Source organism: Crocodylus siamensis, chromosome 10, assembly GCF_052110815.1.
Source record: "Crocodylus siamensis isolate JL-2025a chromosome 10, ASM5211081v1, whole genome shotgun sequence".
Taxonomy (NCBI): Eukaryota; Metazoa; Chordata; order Crocodylia; family Crocodylidae; genus Crocodylus; species Crocodylus siamensis.
In genome coordinates, this window is record NC_143404.1 from 3261137 (window position 1) to 3282711 (window position 21575).

A 21575-nucleotide genomic window follows, 5' to 3' on the forward strand; every position below is an offset into this window, starting at 1 on the left:
GGAGAGGGATGGTCTGTGCAGAGACCGGGGCTGCCAGACTGAATAGAGCAGCTCTAGAAGGGGGACAGGAAGCCACACATCAGGCAGCAATGGGAAAAAGTTCCCACAGGGAACATCTCTTCCTAACCCCGTCAGCTAGAGTCCTCTCTCTCTGCTTGCAAACTAACTCTGGTTGCTCCCAGACTCTGCTTTTAATCCTTTCCCGCATAATCCTTCCTAGCAGGTTACACTAGGAGGCCTGGTTTGTATTCGTGGATGTTGGGGGAGTCATTTCACCCAGTTTCCTCAGTTTCCCCCCCCTGTAAAATGGGGAGAATGACAGAGCTCTTCTTCACAGAGTGCTTTGAGGTGTATCGATAAAAGAGCAAGGCATTCGTTACTGGCATTATCATCATTCAACGTTAGCAGCTCCCGTTCTTTGCATCCGTCCCCAATCTTTCTCCAATGCTGCAGCAGCGATGTCTGCTGACAAAGACTTCCACAGGCTGATGGATGAAAAACGAGGAGCTGAAATGTTGGACCTCTTATGACACCTACAATGAAATCCAAGCTGGGGGAGCATTTTTGGGCCAGTGCTGGTTTGGCTGCGAGCCGACCGTTCCCCTCTCTTCAACACAGCATCATAAAATCCCCTTAACCCATCCCCGGACAAACAACAAAACCTTTGGCTCCTGCTCTGGCCCCACCAAAAGATTGTGTTTCTTCACCCTTAGTGAAGAGTCGACGGATTACCCCTTTCAACCTGAAGCAGTTTATTTGACTGCTGCGCACGAGTCAGACACAGCAATAATCAAGAAAAATCTCATTTGATTCAGGTTGGTAATAGTGCCTCCGGAGTCGCATCATTTTCATTGCACATCTCCAGCGCTGGCACAAAACGGCATGGGCAGGTATGAAAAATGGAGCCTCGGTACTTCATTTCCAGCTGGTCATTTTTTTTTCATTTTTATGTAAATAAAAAAAATAATAAATAACCATTTGAAAATGAGAACCAGGACAGAAAAATGTTTCTATGTTTGCTCAAGCAAAATCCTTTGCGGCTTTGCTGGGGAAGGTGGGAAAAGGGAGAGAGAGAGCGAGAGTTAAAACAAATATAGCTGTTAAATAAAAGATCCAGGTACCAAAGAGCAAAATTTAATGAAAGCCGAAACTGTTAAATGTGGATTCCTGTTGAGAAAAAATGTCAATGTCTTTCGGAGTTTTGCCATTATTCTATTTTTAAGAAAAGTGTAGTAAAAATACATATTACAAGTTAACATTTTTCCCCCCTTGCGCTTTCCTCTTTTTTTTTTTTTTTTTTCTCTCTTCACCCCCTTTCCTCCATCAGATGCCTTTTCATACCGCAGATCCTGCCTTGTGCCGGGTGGCCGGTCCTCTCCCGCAAGGCCGTCCCGGCCAGCTCACGTGCTGGGAAGGGCTCCTTCGATGCCCTGCTGCAAAGGCAACAGGGACCAAGAAGGTTGATGGGGGCGAATACCCAATTCCACCAAAAAGCAGGGGTCTGCAGCCTGCTCCCATGGCAATGTGCAGTGGTGACGTAACGGATGAGAAGAGTCCAGGCACCAGACTCTACCGGGGGAGCCCCGGAGCAAGGAGCAGGCGTGCAACCCCGAAGCCTGCCCTGTTCCCGTGCCCACGCAGGACCAAAGGAAAAAAAAGCAATTACAGACAAAGCAAATTCAAAACAATCATGAATGTGGAGGAAGTGGCATGGAGGGGTTATGGCTCTTGGAAATGCTCTTGTGAAGGCAAGATGGCGAATGCGAGCATTCGCAGTGGCAGAGAGAGAAAACACAAGGGCGCCAGATGCCCTCGTGAGGGTCTTGGACTTGCTGGGCTCGCCCGTATGGCCCCGGGATGAGCGGAGACAAGAGATGGGGTGCAAATAGGTCAGTGGTGCAGAGCAGTCAGGCGGCTCAGTCACCGAGGGCTGCCGACGCGAGGCACCTCGCTGCGGGTCATGCACCGAAGACGATGGGTTTGTAGCCAGCGGGCGGTCATGCTTCTGAAAAGCCACGTGGGGAAACCAACTCGAGCAGGCTGGCGAGGAGATCTGCCTGTCACTTTGCCATCAACATCTCTCTCTCCCACGTACCCCACAGCTCCCCTCTATCACTCGCTTGCCATATTGCACTCCCTGCCACATAAAAAAAATATAGCGGCTCCTAACCCTTTGAGATCAGCCCCTTTTTCCCTGTGCTGGGGTCTCAGTGGGATTGCGGAGAAGCAGCTTCAACCCACTTCAACAAACTGGAAGCCACAGCTCCGCTGACTCGTAGACAGTGAGGGTGTGAAGAGACCTCGGGAGGTCACATCTAGTCGGACCCCCTGCTCCAAGCAGGACCAGCCCCAACTGCATCATCCCAGCCAAGGCTTTGTTGAGCTGGGCCTTAAAACCCCCAAGGATGGAGAGACCACCACCTCTCTGGGTAACCTGTCCCAGGGCTTCACCACCCTCCTAATGGTAAATTTTTTCCTAATATCCAACCTAAACCTCCCTTGCTGCCACTTGAGCCCATTGCTCCTTGTTTTGTCATCTGCCCCCGCTGAGACCAGTCCAGCTCCGTCCACGGACGATCTCCCATCTTCCTTGATACCCCCTTTAAAACGGTGCATTTCCCCAGCCCCCCCAAACACAGAGCGTTCTGCTATCCATGCTGGTGGCTTCCCAAAATGAATCTTCTGGTTAGACAGAAACCAAAAAAAGAAAAGCAAAAGAAAGAGAATAAGACAATTAGCTACTGGGGCAACGTTGCCAGCAGCTGGCTTCGCACTGGGTTTTGGACAGGCGTTCCTGGACCGAGCGGAGAGCGGCGTGCCTGGTGAGTCCTGCTTCCTTGTTGAGGAGGGATGAGCCAGAACTCACTGCTCTTGGCTTCTCCGCCAACCTGTTGGCCCAGAGCTGAGTTTAACAGGCCCAACATCAACCCAATACCATGGACGTGGGTGTGACGGTCCTATGGGACACCCCATCCATGTGGTTTGATTCAGGGAGATGTAGGTTCTTCCCAGAAATCTGGCTTGATTGTTTAGCCGCGAAGAGTCCCCTTTGAATTCAAAGTCAGTCTGAAGGGGATGTCAGAGCCTAAATCCGGAAATGTCCCGAGCACAGCCTCACACTTCCAGCACCCCTGTACCGGTGAGGACTGTTTCACTCCAGGCTCTTGGCGGTTCCCCCGTCAGCAGCCATCCACAAAGGAGCACATATAGAAGCAAAGCAATGAGGAAATGGCTCACAATTGCCAATTAGCCCTGGATAGTGTAGGCAGAGGGTTGCATGTATGATCAATGTTGTGTTTGGTTCCTGTCCTCTGTACGCAGCCGTCTGCCATGATCTTAGTCCACTGTTGGCTCAGCTGCCAGACGCTGGGTTTCTCCAGTCCCAGGACACGTGTGCAGTCGTGCCTCGATTTCCCTGGACCCGCCGTTCGTCATCTCTCGCGGAGTACTGTCACATTGGTCCAGGGTTACCTGGGTGCGCTCGCCTCTGTTTCTAACTTCCCTCCACTCCTTGTTCCTGCAAAGTCAATGTGTGTTGCCACGTGGGTGTTGACGTGTCTTGAGAGTCCTGCCCCGTGCGGGAAGATTGGCCGGAGCCCTCCACATGACTGCTTGACCGGCTGCAGTAAACTCTGCCCCGGGGTCTTGGCGGACACACAGCCGGCTCCCGATGAACCCAAGGGCTGGCCGCTGGTGCCCAGCAGGGCAGTAGGGTCGCCTTTTTTATTTCATTTTCCCTTTTGCTGTTAGTAGCTCAAACGTTAGGTTTGCATCTCAAACTAAACCTGATTAAAAGGCTGTGGGGAGAGGCGGGGGCGGGGAGGGCGGCCCGATGTCATCCTGACACCACAGGAATTAGTAAGAAAAAATATATATATATGTGTCTATATATATATATATTGCACACACTAAGACTTATTAACAACCAAGTTAAAACAAAATGGCACAGTCCTCATTAGTTTTCCAGCGGCTCTGCGATCCAGGGACGGTTTGCGAGTCTGTTAAATCCCGTTACGCTCTCCTTATTGCGGCGCAGACTGTGTTTAACTCTCCTGCCTGTGGATCTATTGGAAAACAAAAAGGAAAATAGATTCAATTTCCTCAGGAAGATCCATTGAATTGTCCCTTTTGTTCATCGTCGTCATCGTGTTTCTCGGTTTGGATTGGTTTTTGGCACTGGAGGGGGGTGGGGCGGGGGTGACCCCGCTCGCACCCGGGTGACGTGTCAAGGCCGATTATAATCCTGTGGCTCCCAGGGGCATCCCAGTGCTGTGGCTCATGCACGGAATGGTCTGCATGGATTTGGGGAAATCGTGGCTGACCACCCGGCCGTTCTCTCCGCTGGCTCCTGCTGCGGCCGGTCTGGGAAGTGTCGATGTCCTTATGGCTTCATTAATTGATTGCTGTGGGATCAAACAAAAACCCTTTTTAGGAAGGACGGGGGGTCTCCCCCTGTCCTTAGCAATGTCTGGAAAGTCACCATATAAAACACCGCCCCTTTTTTTTTTTAAGCATCCCTACATGCTCAAGGTCTATCAAGGCTCTTGCTTCTCTGCATAGATTCAACTGACCTACATACCTTCCCGGTTCTCGGTTAAACAATTTGGGACGATTTTGAGCTACTCTGTCACGTGCAGAACATATTGGGTTTCTAGGTGTGTTTGGACCAAATAAATGCATGGTGTTATTTCAGGTCCTGACCGGTAAACACTTAAGCACGTGTACGATTTTACTCATACGACTAAAGGTAACTACATCTTTATCTCCAGTGGGGCAATAGGCTTAGGGTTTGGAAATCACATCTCATCTTCCCAACTGAAACAAAACCCAAGGACTTGTCCACACTTGGAAATTTTTACCATGTTGCTAATATGGAATGACTTGAATAGATTCAGCTAAACCAAAAAAAAAATGTTGCTCTTGTTATGGCAAAGCTATTCACTACCAAGATAAGCATGTTGGAAGAATAATGCTGTGATGGACATTTCAGTAAATCACCCAGCATTGACAAGGTCTATGCATGGAGGACTGAGGCATATAAATAATTGCAGGTGGAAATCAAGGGTCTCTTATAGAGGAAGATGCAACTCAACAGAGGCAGAGTTGCGGAGCCAGCTCACAGCGTGTGTCGAGACATTTCGGGACGGAGGTAACAGGACTAATGGCCAGCAGGAAGCTAAAGAGGGAAGCCAAGGGGTGGTTTGGTCTTGGAGACTGTAAACTGCTTATTGGGATAGGTTGCAATAATGACATGAGACCCTGCAGGAAACGGAGCAGTCATGTCAGAATAAATTTAGGAAACCTACAGCAGACTTAACATGCAGTTAGAGGGTATTTCTGCCCTAGATCTTTAAAATGGAGCCAACAATTAAAATCTATGCATTTATTTTCTGGCATTCAGCAACATTCAATGCATATACTCCGCGCCTCTCTCCTCCCCCCTGCAACGAGTTTCTTTCATTGCCTTGGGCATATTCTAAACCTCAACAGGGAAAGAGACACGACTCCTTTTCAGTTGATTAAACGCGTTATGCATACTGAAGAAGCATTAAGTGTGCTGAAATTAGCCGCGTGGAAACCAAAGGAATAATCAGTTATTTGTTTAATTCTGGAATCATTTTTGTGCTCACGAAAGTGAGCAGCTAGAAGGAGGTGGCAGAAAATAAACAGAAAACCTTCTGATTTGACACCAGCTCATCGGGGAACCAGGCCAGACTTTTATCCTTGAGTGGCTCTCATTCCACAAGTTCTGTGGGGCAATTATGCATGTGTTCCCTGCTTCCTCACATCTAATCCAACCTGGTACTTGGGGAGGACATAGGACTAGAAGGGGCTTCCTGGACCATCAAGGCCAGGCCCCTGCTATCACAGGACAGGAGTGTCAGGAGGGAAAAAGGGTCCATTTTATTAAAAGGGACAACCTTAATCCTTAACATGGCTATCAACTTCCTGCCCGTCACCAAAGATCACAGCACAGAGCATCTTCCTAAGAAGAAATGTGTTCCTTGCACATTAAGGTCTGGGACAGACATTGCATAAACCAGTTTGACCCAAATCAGTTAAGTCTGATATACTACATTCAACCAGGTTTATCTCAAACTGGTTTCAACTATTTTCAAGCTAGTTCATGTGCACTGAACGTCCGTTCTGTTACGGGTTTAGACCAGTTTACATGTAATGTCTGTCCCTAGCCTAAAGGTTCTCAGTTTTGCCTGGGACGGTCAGTTCCAGGAACTGGTCCACAAGGCTATAAACAGATGTTGCATTTGCCCTGGAATAAACCATTTTATCCCAGGACAAAGCGCAATCGTTTAGACAGCTGTGTCCATTGTCCAAGGATAAATCCTAAAAAGGGTCACGGGATGAAAAGCGCCAACAGTTTATCCCAGGGCATCACAACGGTTGTCCGGGGATTGTATCACTGAAGCAATGGCAGAAGAGTGGCAGTGCCATCAACTGCTTACTGAATCTCAATGAGACGGGCAATGCATGTACACGCCAGTCCCAGGGTATTATCTGTTCTGGCACAAACACAGGCTCAATTTGTCCAGGGACAAATGCAACACCTTTTCCTAGCCTAAGAGGCATAAAAATGCATCGGAGTAAATGACATCAGCAGGGTACGATTTGCAACACGGGACAAATGCAACACCTTTTCCTAGCCTAAGAGGCATAAAGATGCATGAGAGTAAATGACATCAGCAGGGTACAATTTAGCGGAGCCATGGGGCCCGATTTGCTCTTGCATTGCTCCAGTGTTGTGTTGGCACACCGGTGCTCTGATTCTTGTGTTTGCACCAGTGTAAAACGGGGGTGAACGCAGTCGAGCCTGGGCTCCAAATGGCTGCCCACCTCGGACTACTGTGCTATTTCCTTGGAGCTTTGCTGTTAGAGCTGGCGATACTGCCAGGGACACCATGGTTGTGCTTTGTGCTGGGGTCCTGGTCCATTGTGGCCACTTAACGAACTCACGCATATATACAACTGAGCTCCCTCCACCCATTCTCATTCTTTCCTTTCTAAACACGACCACTAGCATGTTCACTTCCTCCACCCTATCCCACGGTTTCCACCCTGAGCCTGGCTTGCATCTGTTCCCGAAGGCAGCTTAGGAGGCAGGGTGTAGTCAAAGAGAAGGTGTGAAAGGCCTGGAAACGTGTTGCCACCTTCATCCGTTTGGATTCACTCCTGGACTTGTAACAAAACTCGATTAAGGCAACCAGCATGGCCAGTCCGAGCCCACCGATGAGGATATAGAAAACGCCCGCCACGTTGCTGAGACTCAAAGCGCTCGTCTTGTCCTAGGAGAGAGAGGAGAAGGGAAGAGGGACGTGTGGGAAGGAGAACGACGGAATTAATACGACATGGCGCTGCGGCGCACGAGACGCAGCACAAGACAGTCACATTGGCACGCCTCCATCGCCCTCTTTGCACGACCACATGGCAGGTCTAAGCGCTCTCTCAATTGCCATTTCAGTTGCTCGTTAATCTAATGTTTCCCTCACACAACCGAATAAACATTTCTTTCTTTCCTTTGGAAAGGTTTGGGTGCTCTTTTAAAATCATTTTAGACTTAAACACATATTGGCCACAAATGTCTAGTTTAAATTATTGATTAAACCGGGGAGTGCATTCTTTGCCAGGGTGACATTTACTTGTTCCCAGTGCCTCTCTTGAAATAACCTGTTCTCTTGGAAATGCTCATTCCCGCGTTCCTAGCCTATTTCCCCCGCAACGTCTGTTGCTGGGCAACGCATTAAAATAATTCTGCTTTTTTAAAAATTTTATTTCTGTTTAATAAGGCATTTAGTGCATGTGTAATTAAGACCCATTGATGCATGCCTAACTTAATTATTGGATTTGCAATTAATAGGGCTATTAGAGGCCAAATTACTTATATTTGGTGCTTATATAGTGACTCTAGAAGCACTGTCTAATTATTCTTCCTGGCACCCCGGGGGGGGGAGGGGGTAAGCATGTATCGTAACAAGTTTTGCAGAGGGGGAAACCGAGTCACAGAGAGCCAGATTCAGCCCTGGGCTTAGCAGATACAACTCCAGAGAGGCTGGCAGTTGCACCCACCTGCCCTAGGTCTGAATTTGAGCTACAGAGGTTTACCCAGGCCACACGACCAGCTGATGGCAGAGCCCGGACTGGAGTGGAAGAATTGCTCCATCCTGAGCCCTTGTTCTTCATCTGGATTATGCGGGTTTTTTTTTTGGTGTGTTTCTGGCGCCACTTCAACCGACGGCCTCAGGAAATGAGCATCGTGTTTAGCTTATCAGTGAGTCCAGGGTCTGTGAGGGTCTCCATGCAACCTTATTTCATGATGCTGTATTGGCCTTGTGACAAATGTGGATCCTGTGACAAATGGCCCGTGCTTTTGCTGTGTGTGATGGGCTTTTCAGACTCAGGAAGATGGGCTCTTCAGACCCTTGAAGACCAGCTGAAGTTTTAGTGAAGCGTTGACAGTGCAGAAGAACAGGTCTCAGGAAACAGATGAAAAATGTGTCATACCCCATGCCTCTCCAGGACCCTTTCTAATGGGGTGGGAGGTGCCGGAGGAAGGGGCTCCTCAATCTTCGTGCCAAGCTTCGTTCTTGCTCAAGTATCCTCAGCCTCCTCTTCATCTTAGCAGTCATGCCCAGCTGTCAGTCAGGCTTAATGGAAGTGGGAGCTGACAAAAGCGCTCTTGTGCTAGTACTTAATATACTTCTCTGTACATCTTCTGCTAGCTTCTGCACTGCTTGGTTAGATTTAACGGATTTAGTGCCCTCACTCTCCTGCTCTACTTGGGGCAAATTAAGGTGTTCTCGATGATTTAAAGCACTGAGCCTGGCAGGGGTGGATGAAGGCTGCTTGTGTGGTTTCAAGAACAAGTTAGACACACACTTCTATAGGATGGCTTGGATAGGGATACCCTGCCTTAAGCAAGGTGGGTAGACAAGATGCGATTGCCTGAGGTCTCTTCCAGCTGGACCCTTCTATGATTCTGTGATTTTAGATGCTGATCAAACAGGGATGGAAGATCTCCCCCCACCGAACATTTGCTTGGCAGCTCCAATGTTTTACTCAGTGATGGCGTTATTTTAGCACAGTGTGTGGAGTGAACTGAAAGTCGGGCCCTAAAGTTGGGGGAATCCAGTGACAGCACCCAGCTGACCGGGGACAACCGCCAGGAAGCTCAGGGGTGTCAGCTTTGGTCTCCTAGCTGCTCCAGCATGGAGAACTCACAGGATAGCCAGCAGTGAGGAGCCCCAAAAGCCTGTGCCTAGATGCCAGGTCCAGAAATGCAGGTATCTACTGGCTGCTTTTCTTTTCTGCCCATCCTGTCCTTTGCAAGATGGATTTTGTGTCTGATGGGAAAGGGTTTCTCCAGGCTGCGACTGCTGCCTTCCAGAAGCAGCTCCTCCCAAGCGGCTTAGAGGTCCCCGGTTCTCACACAGGTTTGTAAATGAGGCGTGTCCTGCCGCGGCTTTATCTGCTGTTTAAGTGCAGGGTTCTGCCTTCTGAAAGCTAATAATAATAGAAGAAAAAGGACCCAACCTACGGGAGATGCTGGAGAGAATGATGCCCTCTCCCCGAACTGCTGCTCTTTGCCATTTGGGCTTTTGTGCCGCTGCTCTGCAGCAGCTGCTCTCTTAAGACGTGCGCCCATCATGCATCCAGCTTGTTAGTGGGAGTGTAAATGTCACCACTCGTCTCCTGCCAAGGGAGAGAGTTATGGCGAAGGAATGATTGACAGGTGAAGAGAAAAAAGAAAAGCCCATTTTCCCCCCCGCCTCCCAGCCATAGCGGTCGTGTTGCTAGAGCAACCAGCCACCTTCCCGTCTGTTCCTTTCAACCAGTGACACCGTGTCCGTCATCCTGTTTGTCGGTATTTATTCAGCTGTTGTGAAAGTCTATAAAGGGAGATTTTCTTGGCTTCCCAGCAGGGAAACTCTCCTCCCTCACCCTGCCCAGCTGGATCCCTTCAGAGCAACCGGTGACCTTAAGGTGCATAATTAGGAGCCCCGTGGGCTGCGAAGAAGACACGTTGCCCCGAGAGCAAGGGAATGGCAGCCAGAGCCCCGATGATGGCAACGACCTTTACATCAGACATTAGCCGGCCTTATCTGGGGAAAGCTTTCACAGCCCAGCTTGGGAAGATGTCCATGATGGGGGGGGACAGGTACAGAAAACATCTGTGGCTGGTAATAGCATAACTCAGTCTATAGAAAGGAAGCTCCAGGAAAGAAAGGGCACATGAGACTTGAGGTGGAACCAAATTCTGGGAAACGGGGCATGCATCCTTTCGGCAGCGTCTCCCAAACCCCTCCGTCTGCCATGGTGGCTCTGCCAGCAGAGGCTGCGTGTATGGGCAAACCCCCTGTGTCCATCCCCGGCTTCGTCGTCTGTGATGTAGCTCCCCCCCGGGGAGGCAGGGAGCTTCCCTCGAGGGTGTGACGGCAGGATGGCTCTGTGCTGGCCTCGTTTTAAAAATATTTTCTGCCCTTCTGTTGCTTTGCAAAAGATCCTCCCCAGGAAAGGGGGGAATCCTGGCTTAGGGAAATGGTGCCGCTGACTCAGTGCCAGCAAATGCACCCACTCTACACCCTGCATTTGAATGATAATTCCTGTGTACTCATGCTAGGGGAGACCCGGGACAGTGGGACATAAGAGGATGGTGAGCAGAGTTGAAAAGCATGGGGGTCCTTGCAAATATTTTCCATGGGAATATGTTAGGGCTTTGGGTACAAACGAGAGAGGACGACTTTGAAAAGGGAGAGGGTCAGGATCTGCAGCAGCAGTCTCCTGAAAGCCAAGGCCTGTTCAATTTTGGCCCAACACAGGGTCAAGGCCTGTTGCAGAGGTAGGATATCTGAGCTGAAGTTACCCCAAGGGGAAAAGTGCTTGTGCCTGGGGTGATGGGCTGGCCCAGTAACACGTTGCCTGGGGCTCCCAGGGGAGCACTGGGGATGTTAAGGAAGCTCAGGGAGTAAGGAGGTGAGTGGCCGTGTTCAGGAACGTATCTGGCATGTAGCATCTCCTGAAATGCATCTCCAAGAGCCAGAGGGGTATGTTTTATTTAAGCAAATACTCCAGAGATGCTGAAGATTGTACATGGCCCGTGACCTTTCCAGGCAGACCCCTTGAGGCCGGCTCCCCCTTCAGCCTTCTGCACCGAAACCCTTCTAATGGCAAGATTTGATAAGTAAATGGTATGTACAGAGTGGGGATGGTTCTGCCCAGTGTGTGTGTGCCCATGTACATTGGGAGGGATGTGATCCCTGGCAGCTCTCACACGTGTGCAGACCTGGCCTAAACTGCTGAGGAGGAGAGCAAGAGGAGCACCGAGGGGGTGGGCGATGAGCGGGGGGCTCGGGTGCACTGGCCTTCTATCACTAGACAAGCACTTAAACTGTGTGATGGGATGCATCGTCCTCCACCTTCTATCATGAGGCTGAAATTATTTGGGGTGTGCTATTTAACAATGGAGCGGGGCGGGGAGGAGGTTGTCCTTTAATGTTGTGGCCTTTCAGAGATGCAAACGGGATCTGGGGTCTCTCAGGGGGCTGGTTTCCCACAAGCAAAGCATATTGCACCTGCAAGCTGTGGGCTTGTCCTGTTCTTCTGCAAGAGGGTGGGCGCTCAGGTCTGTTGATTTTAATACTGACCTAGTATATTCTGATTTAATAGTACGTTGCAACTGCAGACTTTGAGCTTGGGACTGATTAAGACACAGAATGTGATCTGGTCCCTTCCTGTAAAGTTTTAGGATATCCACTATCCCTTCTCCCCTGCTCTCTTTAAAACCACACCTAGTTTAAAGGGGTGTGCCTGTAGATTATACACATGGGGTTTCAAGCAGCTCTCATGACTTTGTTCTCCAATCCCATTTAGGTCACATGTGATTCAAATGTGCGTTTAGCTTTTTTTTTTTTAAATACATGTAAATAACATGTGCTCCGCACTGAGGTCATAGGATCCACATAAACCCATGTGTCCCAAACCTTCTGCTGTGGTTTCCATTGGTTATTCTATTGTGTGGAATGAAGCACTAGACCTGATTTATTTATTCCCTTCCCCCCCGCCCCCAAATATTGAAACATTTGCAAATATTTCCTTTTTCTTTTTTTTGTTTTTAAACAGGATCCATTTCATATCCAGTTCCTTTAGGGTATTTTAATAGCTATTGCTTTTTTTTTTTTCTACTACTGCTGCATGCAGGCTTGTAGGGAAGGCATTATGGAAGCTGTGTCATCCCTTCAGTGTCCAAGGTACGTGATAAAGTAATTACTCTTCACTTACATGGTAACTATGGAATATTTGGTTAGACGGTGAGGCACAATGCATAGGTCAGTAGCATTTTGAACTGCGCACGATCTGTCCCGCGCTACGTAGCATGCAATGGGAGAGTTGTTACTGTGGATGTGACATAACACAGAGACAAGCAGAATCGAGTTTTGTATTTCTTGCTGTACACAAGGTGCTTTACAGCCCTTCACGATGCAGTCGGTGAGATACGCACCGTCGGGGAGGGCTGAAACGAGGGAACCAAACTGCACAAAAACGCCTTTGATAATATCCCCCTTTTTAGTAATTCAATGGAAATGTTTGCGCACACAGAAATTTCAAGAGTTTCCAACAGCCCTATGGCTGGATTAAGCACTAGGGGGGAAGTCTCACCAAACCACCCTCCCCCCCGACTGGGAATGCTATCGGCATGTCAGATATTCACAAAACGCTGACGGGAGGCAATGCATTGACTATCCTGGTGAGGCATGGTCATCATTAAGACCTCAGAAACAGCCCTCAGGATTTTACTGCAGGAGGAATGGCAGCTGGTCGGGATATTGGGGATTTCCTCTGCTGTCTTCCAAAAAAGCTCTTGACCGTCCCCTTTGAGCATCCCTCGAAGCTGGGCAGAAACAAGGACGATGCAAAGGCTGATCCCAAGCACTGCCCCTCCCTCTGGCCAGCATGCCGGATCCGGGCCGCGGGATGACAGCAGGAGGGCTAATGATCTGGACGAAGGAGTATTTTTCTCTCCACTGAGCCATGCAGCAGGTTTGGGCTTTTTTCAAGGGGGGGGGGGGGAGTTGCCCTCACTGCCTCATTTCCTGCGTGGGGCTCTGACAATTTGCCCTTTCAGTCCCAAGCGATTACCATGTAAATGAAGAGTAATTATTCAAAGACGGGTGCTCTGCTCAGCACCCTCCACATTTGGGTGAGCCGCTGGAAAAAAAAAAGCCTCGCATGAGCTCCCACATCCTGGCAGCGCTAAGGCCAGAGCTCTTGGGATATACACTCGATTGGTTTTATGGGCATGCCCGACCTCTTTGGGGGTGACTGACCTTACTTCCGGAGTCTTTGCTTCCACACTCCCCTTTATCGTACCACCATTTGCTTTTCAGCTTGTCTAAGACGCCTTGCTCACTGAGTTTCAAAACCGCTAGGTTTACGGGACCTCTTCAACCAGGGGGGAAATAACATAAATAACATTACCAATGTTATTTTATGTTATTCAGCACAGACAGTTCATTCACAGCATTCATTGAACAAGTTTATACATTGACAAAGTGATACGATTGAATACTCCATCTAGCCACCCCGCCCCTCCTCCAGCATAGCATCCCCCCCGCCCGGCATAATCATACAGCTCTTCCTCCAGCACAGCAAGATGAGTATTACTATATCACTTTGAGTAACCAGCAACCTCAACCACCTGCCGCGGATACTTGCAATGCTCCCGCCAATGTGGATGAGAGCAGACCCTCCCTGTCTGCAGTGCCATCAACAATTGGCAGGGCCCTGCACAGTATCTCAGTCTCCTCCGTATGTCCGTGCCCACGAGAATCCAGCAGGGCCTTTGGGGGGGAAGTGGGGAAAGGAGGGAGGTCGCCTTCAAGAGGCCTTGACACAACCAAGCGCTTCCTCTCCCTTCTGCCGAAGGAAGGGACCAGCCCCCGTGACCATGCAGGTGTTGGCGTCTATGCATTTATCTCTAGTCCCACTTAATTCTGGGTTGCTTCCGTTTTGGTTTAGCAATCAAAGGGCACGTCGTTACAGAGCGGGGGCATTCATTGCTCTCGGGCTCGTTCCGTTTGCTCTCCCTATGCGTTGGACTGCAAGGTGTGTTGGCAGCGCAGTTGCTGGTTACTATCCATGCTGTTTATACCCACTAGTTGTTCTTACTGGGGCTGACCTTGGAATCACCTCCCCCGCTGCCGCATTCGCCCTTGTCGTACCACCATTTGTTTTTCAATTTGTCCAAAAGCCCCTGCTCGTTCAGTTTTAACACTGCCAGGTTTACTGGGTTTCTTTAAAATGAATAGATAACACTCGATGAGTAACAAGCGGAGAACACTCGTCAAGTCATGTGACAACAAGGGATCGGTGAACCAGTGTCCCTGATCCAGCCTTCCCCCACATGCTTCAATCCCTTGCAATCAGGAAATTCATTCCCGAGGACCTCTCGAGAGTTTGCCTACGTGGAAGAAGCTGTAGGGAACTATGTCACCGAATGGCTTTGCTTTGAGTAATAGCAGTCCCCTGCTTTTATGCTTTCTTCTACAGCAGTCAAATTGGTACACACAGGTCAGGCTAGATATACTTCTGAGCATCAGCAGAGATTTTTGTTTTTACCAACCGAAAAAAAAAAAAATCAATTCGAGAACAACGATAATGTTTATAGGTGCAAAATTTGTCAGGTTTGGGGTACTTTTGGAGTGGGGGAGGGGAGTCTGGCTCGCCAGTCCCTCTTGAGTGATTCTCACATCACAAAAGACATATAAAAACAACACAATCAGCAATCATTTCTCATTAAGTAACAGAAAAGAGAAACATTTAGGCAATTCAAGGAGAACCTTCATGTGTTCAAGCTGATGTATGATTGGGACGTGTGGAAATAGATGGGCAGATCCTCAGCTGGTGGAAACGCACATTGCTCCCCTGAAGTCAATGCAGTGATGCCTAGCTCAGCTGAGTAGCTGCAGTCTCATTTCACTGGAGTCTGCTATGATTTAGCCTTACTCAGGTCTGCCAGAGGGCTTCCAGTATAATTGGGTCTACAATGCAAATGCTTTGCAGGACCAGTAACCCTCACACCTTTTCCAGATGCAGTTGGCTATGAATAGTGATGTAGGCTTAATAGTTTCATTGCCATGTTCCCAGGAGGATTCGGGGGGATGAAAAGATGGCAGTTGCCCTATTCAGATGCATGTACCTATATATTTTTTCAGAGCGCCTAGAACTGATGGATGTTTGCAGTGTTTTTTGCACGTGCATCTTTCAACTGACAAACTTTCTGGTATAGGTCCTAGCCGTTTGGCTGGTGGGGAGATGCTTTCATTCAGAAAGAAGAACAAGCTGGGTTCAAGAATTGGGTAGCATGCAGACCCAACACCATGATGTACTCCGCCTTCAGATGCATTCACACAACTTTTCCCCAAGTTGAGCGGTAAGCACCTGGGGGCAAACACTCTTCCTATGGCTCAAAAGGCCTGGGTGTGGGCAGATCCTTCTACCTGGGTGTGATTTCATCCACTCCAGTGGGATTCCCTGAACCACAGAGATCCTGCCATGGGGATTACGTTGTGGGACTGAGACCTCTGGGGTGCTATGCAGACTCTTTGGAGATCGAACCTGTTTCACTCCAAAGGGCAACAATCAAGCTCTTTTCATGAAAGACTGAAATGCAAAGAGCCATGCTCATGGCTTTTTGCCAGTCCAAGAGGAGACATCTGGCAGCTGTTCTAGGGATGAATTTGGCTCACTATTTCCTCATCTCTAGATAACACCACCAGGGTCAAAATACAACGTCAGATGTAGTCAATGGAAGCAGATGGGTGTGTCCAAGGGAAGCATTCAGTTCTAAGTAACACTAAAATTATTTCAATCTTCCAAAGCAGAATAAAGGTTAATTAACACACCATCTGCAAGGAATGTTGTTAAGAAATGATATGAAGGAATAGCTAACTTCTGTGAAGGCATAGTCAATTAGCACAGTCAATCCTTTGTGGACTTCCTGGCTATAAAGATAACTAATGTGATATTTTGTATCACACATTATATGTTTTATTTAATGGTGTCATTTAAAATAACGGATTCGCACTCCAGTTCGTCTGAAGTATACAGAGCCTCCAATACTTCACCGTGACAGGCTTCTTGATAAAAGATTTAGCTGCCTGGGACATTTCTCTGAAATGTGTCATTCTAGGTGGACTTTCGACAGGGAACATTTTTATTTGCTCATCAGGCTTAGAAAAGCTGACATACCTGCTTAAGTGCCTCTGGTGCCTGCTTTCCTGTAAGGCCTAGACACGTGCTCCAGGGTAGGGGGGGAGGGAGTTTTAATTAGAGCGGCTCCTGGTTCTAGTTAAAATGCTGCAGTGTCATGTGTATTCAGTGCCCCGCATTCCAAAATGGCTGCTGGGGTGCTTTAACTAAAGCTTGTTGGATGAGTTTTAGTTAGAGCTGCCATTTTGAAACACAGGACGCTGAATACGCCTGATGCGGCAACACGCTGGAGCGTTCCGATTAGAATATCCTATCAGACTCGACTAACCTAGTTAACCTAATTAGATTAGTTTAAATCAATTCATCTCATTTAATCAATCTAATTAGGGTGCAGAGTGCACGGATAGGCACTCCCAATTCTCAAACTCAGGCTTCCCCATTTCTTCTTTCTTACAACATCTCTATTCCTTCTTAAAATGTGAATTATACCTTTATATCTTTTCCCCCTCATTTCCTTTCCTCTGTTTTGATCATCTGTCTTTTATGGCGCAGTTTTGATCCTCGATGCACTAAACTGATCCTCTGAATGCTGGGTAATCAAGTTAATCTAGGGGCAAAATGCCCTGGGCTGCTCATACTGAAGGAACTGGTGGGGAGGCAGGTTTCCATGCATCGCAAGAAGGCGGCTGTATCTGGGTTTTCCACCCTGCTCCCATTCAAGTCAGTGTCAACATCCTTATCGTGGCTTGAGTGGGATCAGGAGCAGGCCTCCAAGCGCAACTTTGACTGCTGAAAACATTTTATTTGCTGTCTTGTGGCTTCCATGCAGAAAATAAGGAGGAAAAAGATTAAATCTGGCCTGAAATCCAATCACCTGGCCCTCAAAACACATAAAGAGAAGCAATATGTTTTGGAAGAAATAAAAGAGGGCCCAACAGGTATACACACACACACAATTGCACGCGCACAAATATGTTACTGTGGGGATTAAGGGACTGTAGATGTTCTCTGACAGCCAGGTGCAAATGCTTTCTGCTACCACACTTGAAACTTAGGAGAAAGAGACTATGGACAACTATGCACCCCAGAACGGAGAGCTGGTATGTACATCTCAAGCCAGATATCCATCTTTCTGATACCATGAGCCTGGCTGGTAAGCAAATCCTTCCAGTAGCCCCTCTGATGAGCCTATGAGGAGCCATGGGCTTTTAAACGGGCTTTTTGAGCAATGACTGCATATGATCAGGTCAATATGGTTGTGCTGTCAATGCAATACAGGCTGTCCGGGTCTTGGCAGTGTATTAACATATCTTGGGTTACCAATAAGCCGTGCCCCTTTCCCACTCTTTCTTCAGGAAGACTTTGGAGCAATGCAATGGTGCGGCTGCCCATTTGGTTTGGAGCATGTAGCATCCTTTATCAAACCAAGCTGTGGGGGGCAGGTTTTTATATGTTGTGTGCTAACGTTCACTACCCCGATGTGCTATTAAACGATTAATGACAGCTAGTTAAAGCTTCTCTAATAGAAAATCATTCAAATAAGGAGTATCATAAAATTTACCTTTTTAAAATTCAACTAAAATGATGATTTCCACCCCACCATTTTTGCCATGAAAATGAACCGGGCTTTTGCTGTGAACATACCTGACATGCCTATCCTTTCTGGGAAAATCACGAGAAAACGTCCTGTCTTTTGAAAGTGGTCCTGCTCCTACTGAAGCCAATGGCCAAACTCCTGTTGACTTGAAAGGGAACAAGGCCAGGGGCCCTAAGTTCTCTTGCCAGGAATACCTGAGGCTATTTCTACCCTCCACAACTTAGTTGGGTGATTAACGGGTCTTAGTCTCACCTGGGTATGATCATCCCCACTGCAAAGAACTACCTACATGACTATGCCCTCCTGTTTCTGTACTTGCCCGTAGGCAACCTGATGAATATCTTGTGGTTCGCTGTGCTGAGTTGCTCTAGGCCTCATCCCCAGTCCATTGTGCTCATGGCCGAACTGATCTGCCCTTCAGAGGGGATTGTGGGAAGGTCACTGGAGGACTTGTAGCACTCCAGTGGCTCTGCCTGCATCTTCACTTCAGGGTGGGTAGGTCCAGCAGAAGGTCCAGTGGGAGCCCATGTGCCTCACTAGGTAAGCTTGTTCTGGCTATAAGCCCTGCAAAACTCGGTCAAAAGGTTTTGTGTGTGCGGATGGTAGAGGACTAAACATTGGGAGGAGCCCGTGTTAACGGTGCAACATCAACAATATCAGCATCCTGCGTGTCACCTTGCCTGGTGCATGCTGTCATGTGCAGGGCCCCATAGTGAAGACAGACACCACATGACGACTGTAGAGAAACTACTGAAAGTTGGACAATTAAAACAACGACAACAACAACACGACAAAACGAACAGCGTGGGACAGAAAACCGACAGCATCTGTTCCAAAGAAGCACCAACAGGGCAAATGGAAAATCAAGCATTTTTCCTTTGTTTTCCGATCGTTTAAGGTCTAACCGTGCTCTGGAAGTGTGCCTGCTAAAGGGAGGCTTAGGCTAGGAGGACTGAGCTGACTTTTGGCAATTATTGGTTGGTTATTTTTTAAGACCATGTTTAATGGCTTCCTCACGTGCCCTAAATGACTGGACCGGGCACTTTGGGGGTTATTCTGAACATCAGTCCTGTATCCTTATTTCCATATTTGCAAGACTGAACATAAATGTTGGAGCAAGCGAGCCGGGACGCCCCCCAGAAGCAGGGACAGTGCATCCACATCTGCTCCGAGGGACCCAAAGCACATCATCATCGCCTGAGCTACGTCTGAAGGGAAAAACTGCCTTCCGGACCCCTGCCCTCCATTCAGACGTGCCGATTCTCTCAGGGGAGAAACGGTGTCCTAAAGAATATGTTTTCCTAGCCAACAAACGAACAAGCTGACTAATCTGAGTGGGTGAAATCCTGAAATTTAAAGAGGACACGGTGGCCCTTTGGCTTCCCAATTTTCTTGGAAGCTTTCCTATCTTCTTAATTGCTTTGCATCCTGCTCAGCAGGACTCCATTCATTCAGCAACTCCTTTTCTCTTCCATCAGCACAGGTCCCAAGCAGTTCGCTCAGCTTGGGCTCAGACTTTACCAAGGAAAACCTCCCACTGGCTTCGGTGGGACTCCGGATTTGATCCATTGTGTTTAATGCCTCGTGGAGCTTTCAGATAAAAGACTGTGCCCTACCCTCCTTTTCCTTCTGTACATTTTTTCCCATCAGGTTTTTCCTCTAACAACACATACATTTTTTATACTTAGTTTTGTCCTCTTTTGATGGTTGGTTGACACGGACGTGACTTGGGAACCTCTGATAATGGAGGGAGGACAGGACTAACGCCACGAGTGAGATCTCGTCTGTGCTTGGCCCCCTTCGGCCACCCGCCAGCAAGTGGCAGAGCTGCTTTGGTGCCAACACCCACATGCCGAGAAGGGAAGCTGCAATTTGCATTGGTTCATGTTTATCGCTGCTTGAAAGTGGGGAAAAACTCATGGGTGCAAGTAACAGCTTCCCTTGGGTAGATGCAGCACTTTGCCCCTGTGTAGCTACACCGGTTGCTGGCCAGCAATGACTAAATCCCAGTACATACAGGATCAAAGGCCATTTTCCTTACTACAGTGTTAACGGAATTAAATTGAAAGCCCCAGTTTTATTAACCACTCTTACCATAAGACAACCCAGTTTCTCTTTTTTTTTTAGCATCCTCAATGCCACAAAACCCTCTCATTTTGCTTTTATTTGTCCACTGTGTCTTCCTGGGCAGACTACTTAGACTATCTTTGTCAGGGTAAAGAAAATAAGAAAGCCCCATATAAAATAGAAATGTTGCTGACCCTCATTTCTTCTCTCTACATTCCCAAGAAGCGACGGTGGGTTTTTCGGTGCTGATGCATTGCTTTGGGGGCTAAACAGAGACCTGCAACTGGGAAAAGCTGTTCTTTATAACGCTCTTTCTATATCCCTGGGGATTTGCAAACGTATTTATAAGATCTGAATTCTGTGCTTTTTGAAGGGCTTCGCTCTCTTTTCTTTAAAGGAAGTCTTTGGAAATATTTCGTTTGCTAGTGGAGGCTGGCTTTTTGGCACAGGCCTTTGACAATGGCTGGTTTGAGCTCAGAAATGTGGAATGGGCCTCAACAGAAAGGTGCCAGCTGTATTCAAATTCACTCCTTGGCAGGCTGGAGCGCTCTTCCCTTATTTTGTTTTAATAGCAAGGATGAAAACCACTTCATTTTCCATTTCTGCCCTGCGCATCCGTGTTTCTTTGCAGACACACACCAAAATACTTCTACCACGAGAACCCCCTCGGTTCAGCCAGGCGCCAATCCGGGGTCATCCCACACATTGCAAAGATGTGCATTTCACACGCCCCGGGGATGCGCGTCCTTTCAAAATAATGCTCAGTTAATCAACGGTTACGAGACAACAACATCCCTGCCGGCTTACACAGTGCAGCCACTTCCGTGGGGAGCCAATTTCCAAATGAAGGGCTTGAAGAAATTAGTCACTCCCATCACTGCTTAATGGAAGCCACGTTGTTTAAATCCCTCGGGCACCCTGGGATGGGTTGATGCCTCCCCGACCCCCCGCCGCTTTCGTGATTACTACGACAATGAAGGTGGAGCCACGGGGATACACTGATGCATTGGGCTATGCAGCAAGGAGAAGCAAATCCAAGCTACTTACCTCAGTGCAGACCCCTTTGGCGTTGCAATGCCATAGCCTTTGGAATCCAAGTTACCTCCCACCTTCATTGTGTCGCACGGTTTCCGCTGCTCGATGTACTCGTTCATCGTGGACTCCAGGAGGTAGGCATACTTCCCTTTCGACTTTCTCACCCGGATCATGCCCTCTTCCGTGGTCCTCACAAAAACGGAGGGCTCGGCCGATTTCATGTATGTCCACATCTTCTCAAACACTGCTATTTTAGAGCGCTACGCAGGGCGAAACATAAACCCAGCAAGTGTTATATGGGAGGTGGAAGCGGAGACTCGCGTTTGGCTGGAGTTGAGGCCTATGACTTGGCTTCGCTGAGGAAGGATAGCTATATTAGAGGTGGTTTAATGGGTGACTTTGGGTCAGAGTGAGCAAATATCCAGCAAATGCTCTCGGGCACTTACAGCGTGGACTTGCAGGGTAAAACGTGTGTCATTCACCCTACCAACTATGAAACTATGAACCCAGGAAGCACAGGTGAAAGGAAGGAGCAATGCGTGAAGTTATATATCCCACAAGGAAATGGGAACTTAACCTCTTCCTGCAGCAGGGGACGATCACAGGCTGTAAAGACTGTACAGCATCATGAATGGAGAAACAAGGGAAACACTGA

General features: G+C 48.3%; 1 protein-coding gene across 3 annotated transcripts in view; it reads right to left on the reverse strand.

Moving 5' to 3' along the window:
- Positions 1 to 1118: 1118 nt before the first annotated feature.
- The window catches only part of GRIA1 (glutamate ionotropic receptor AMPA type subunit 1), a 142207-nt gene continuing 121750 nt past the window's right edge, over positions 1119 to 21575 (reverse strand). The window contains exons 13-16 of one of the 3 annotated variants that reach the window (XM_090020896.1): positions 20933 to 21180; positions 13338 to 13452; positions 7167 to 7301; positions 1119 to 4424 (exon numbers count right to left, since the gene is read on the reverse strand). In XM_090020896.1, the coding sequence (XP_089877022.1) occupies positions 4236 to 4424; positions 7167 to 7301; positions 13338 to 13452; positions 20933 to 21180 (687 nt within the window). In that variant the 3' untranslated portion in view covers positions 1119 to 4235. Of the gene's footprint in view, positions 4425 to 7166; positions 7302 to 13337; positions 13453 to 13608; positions 14304 to 20932; positions 21181 to 21575 lie in introns of those variants that run through there. The other 2 variants (XM_090020897.1, XM_090020898.1) reach the window with 2 other exon arrangements.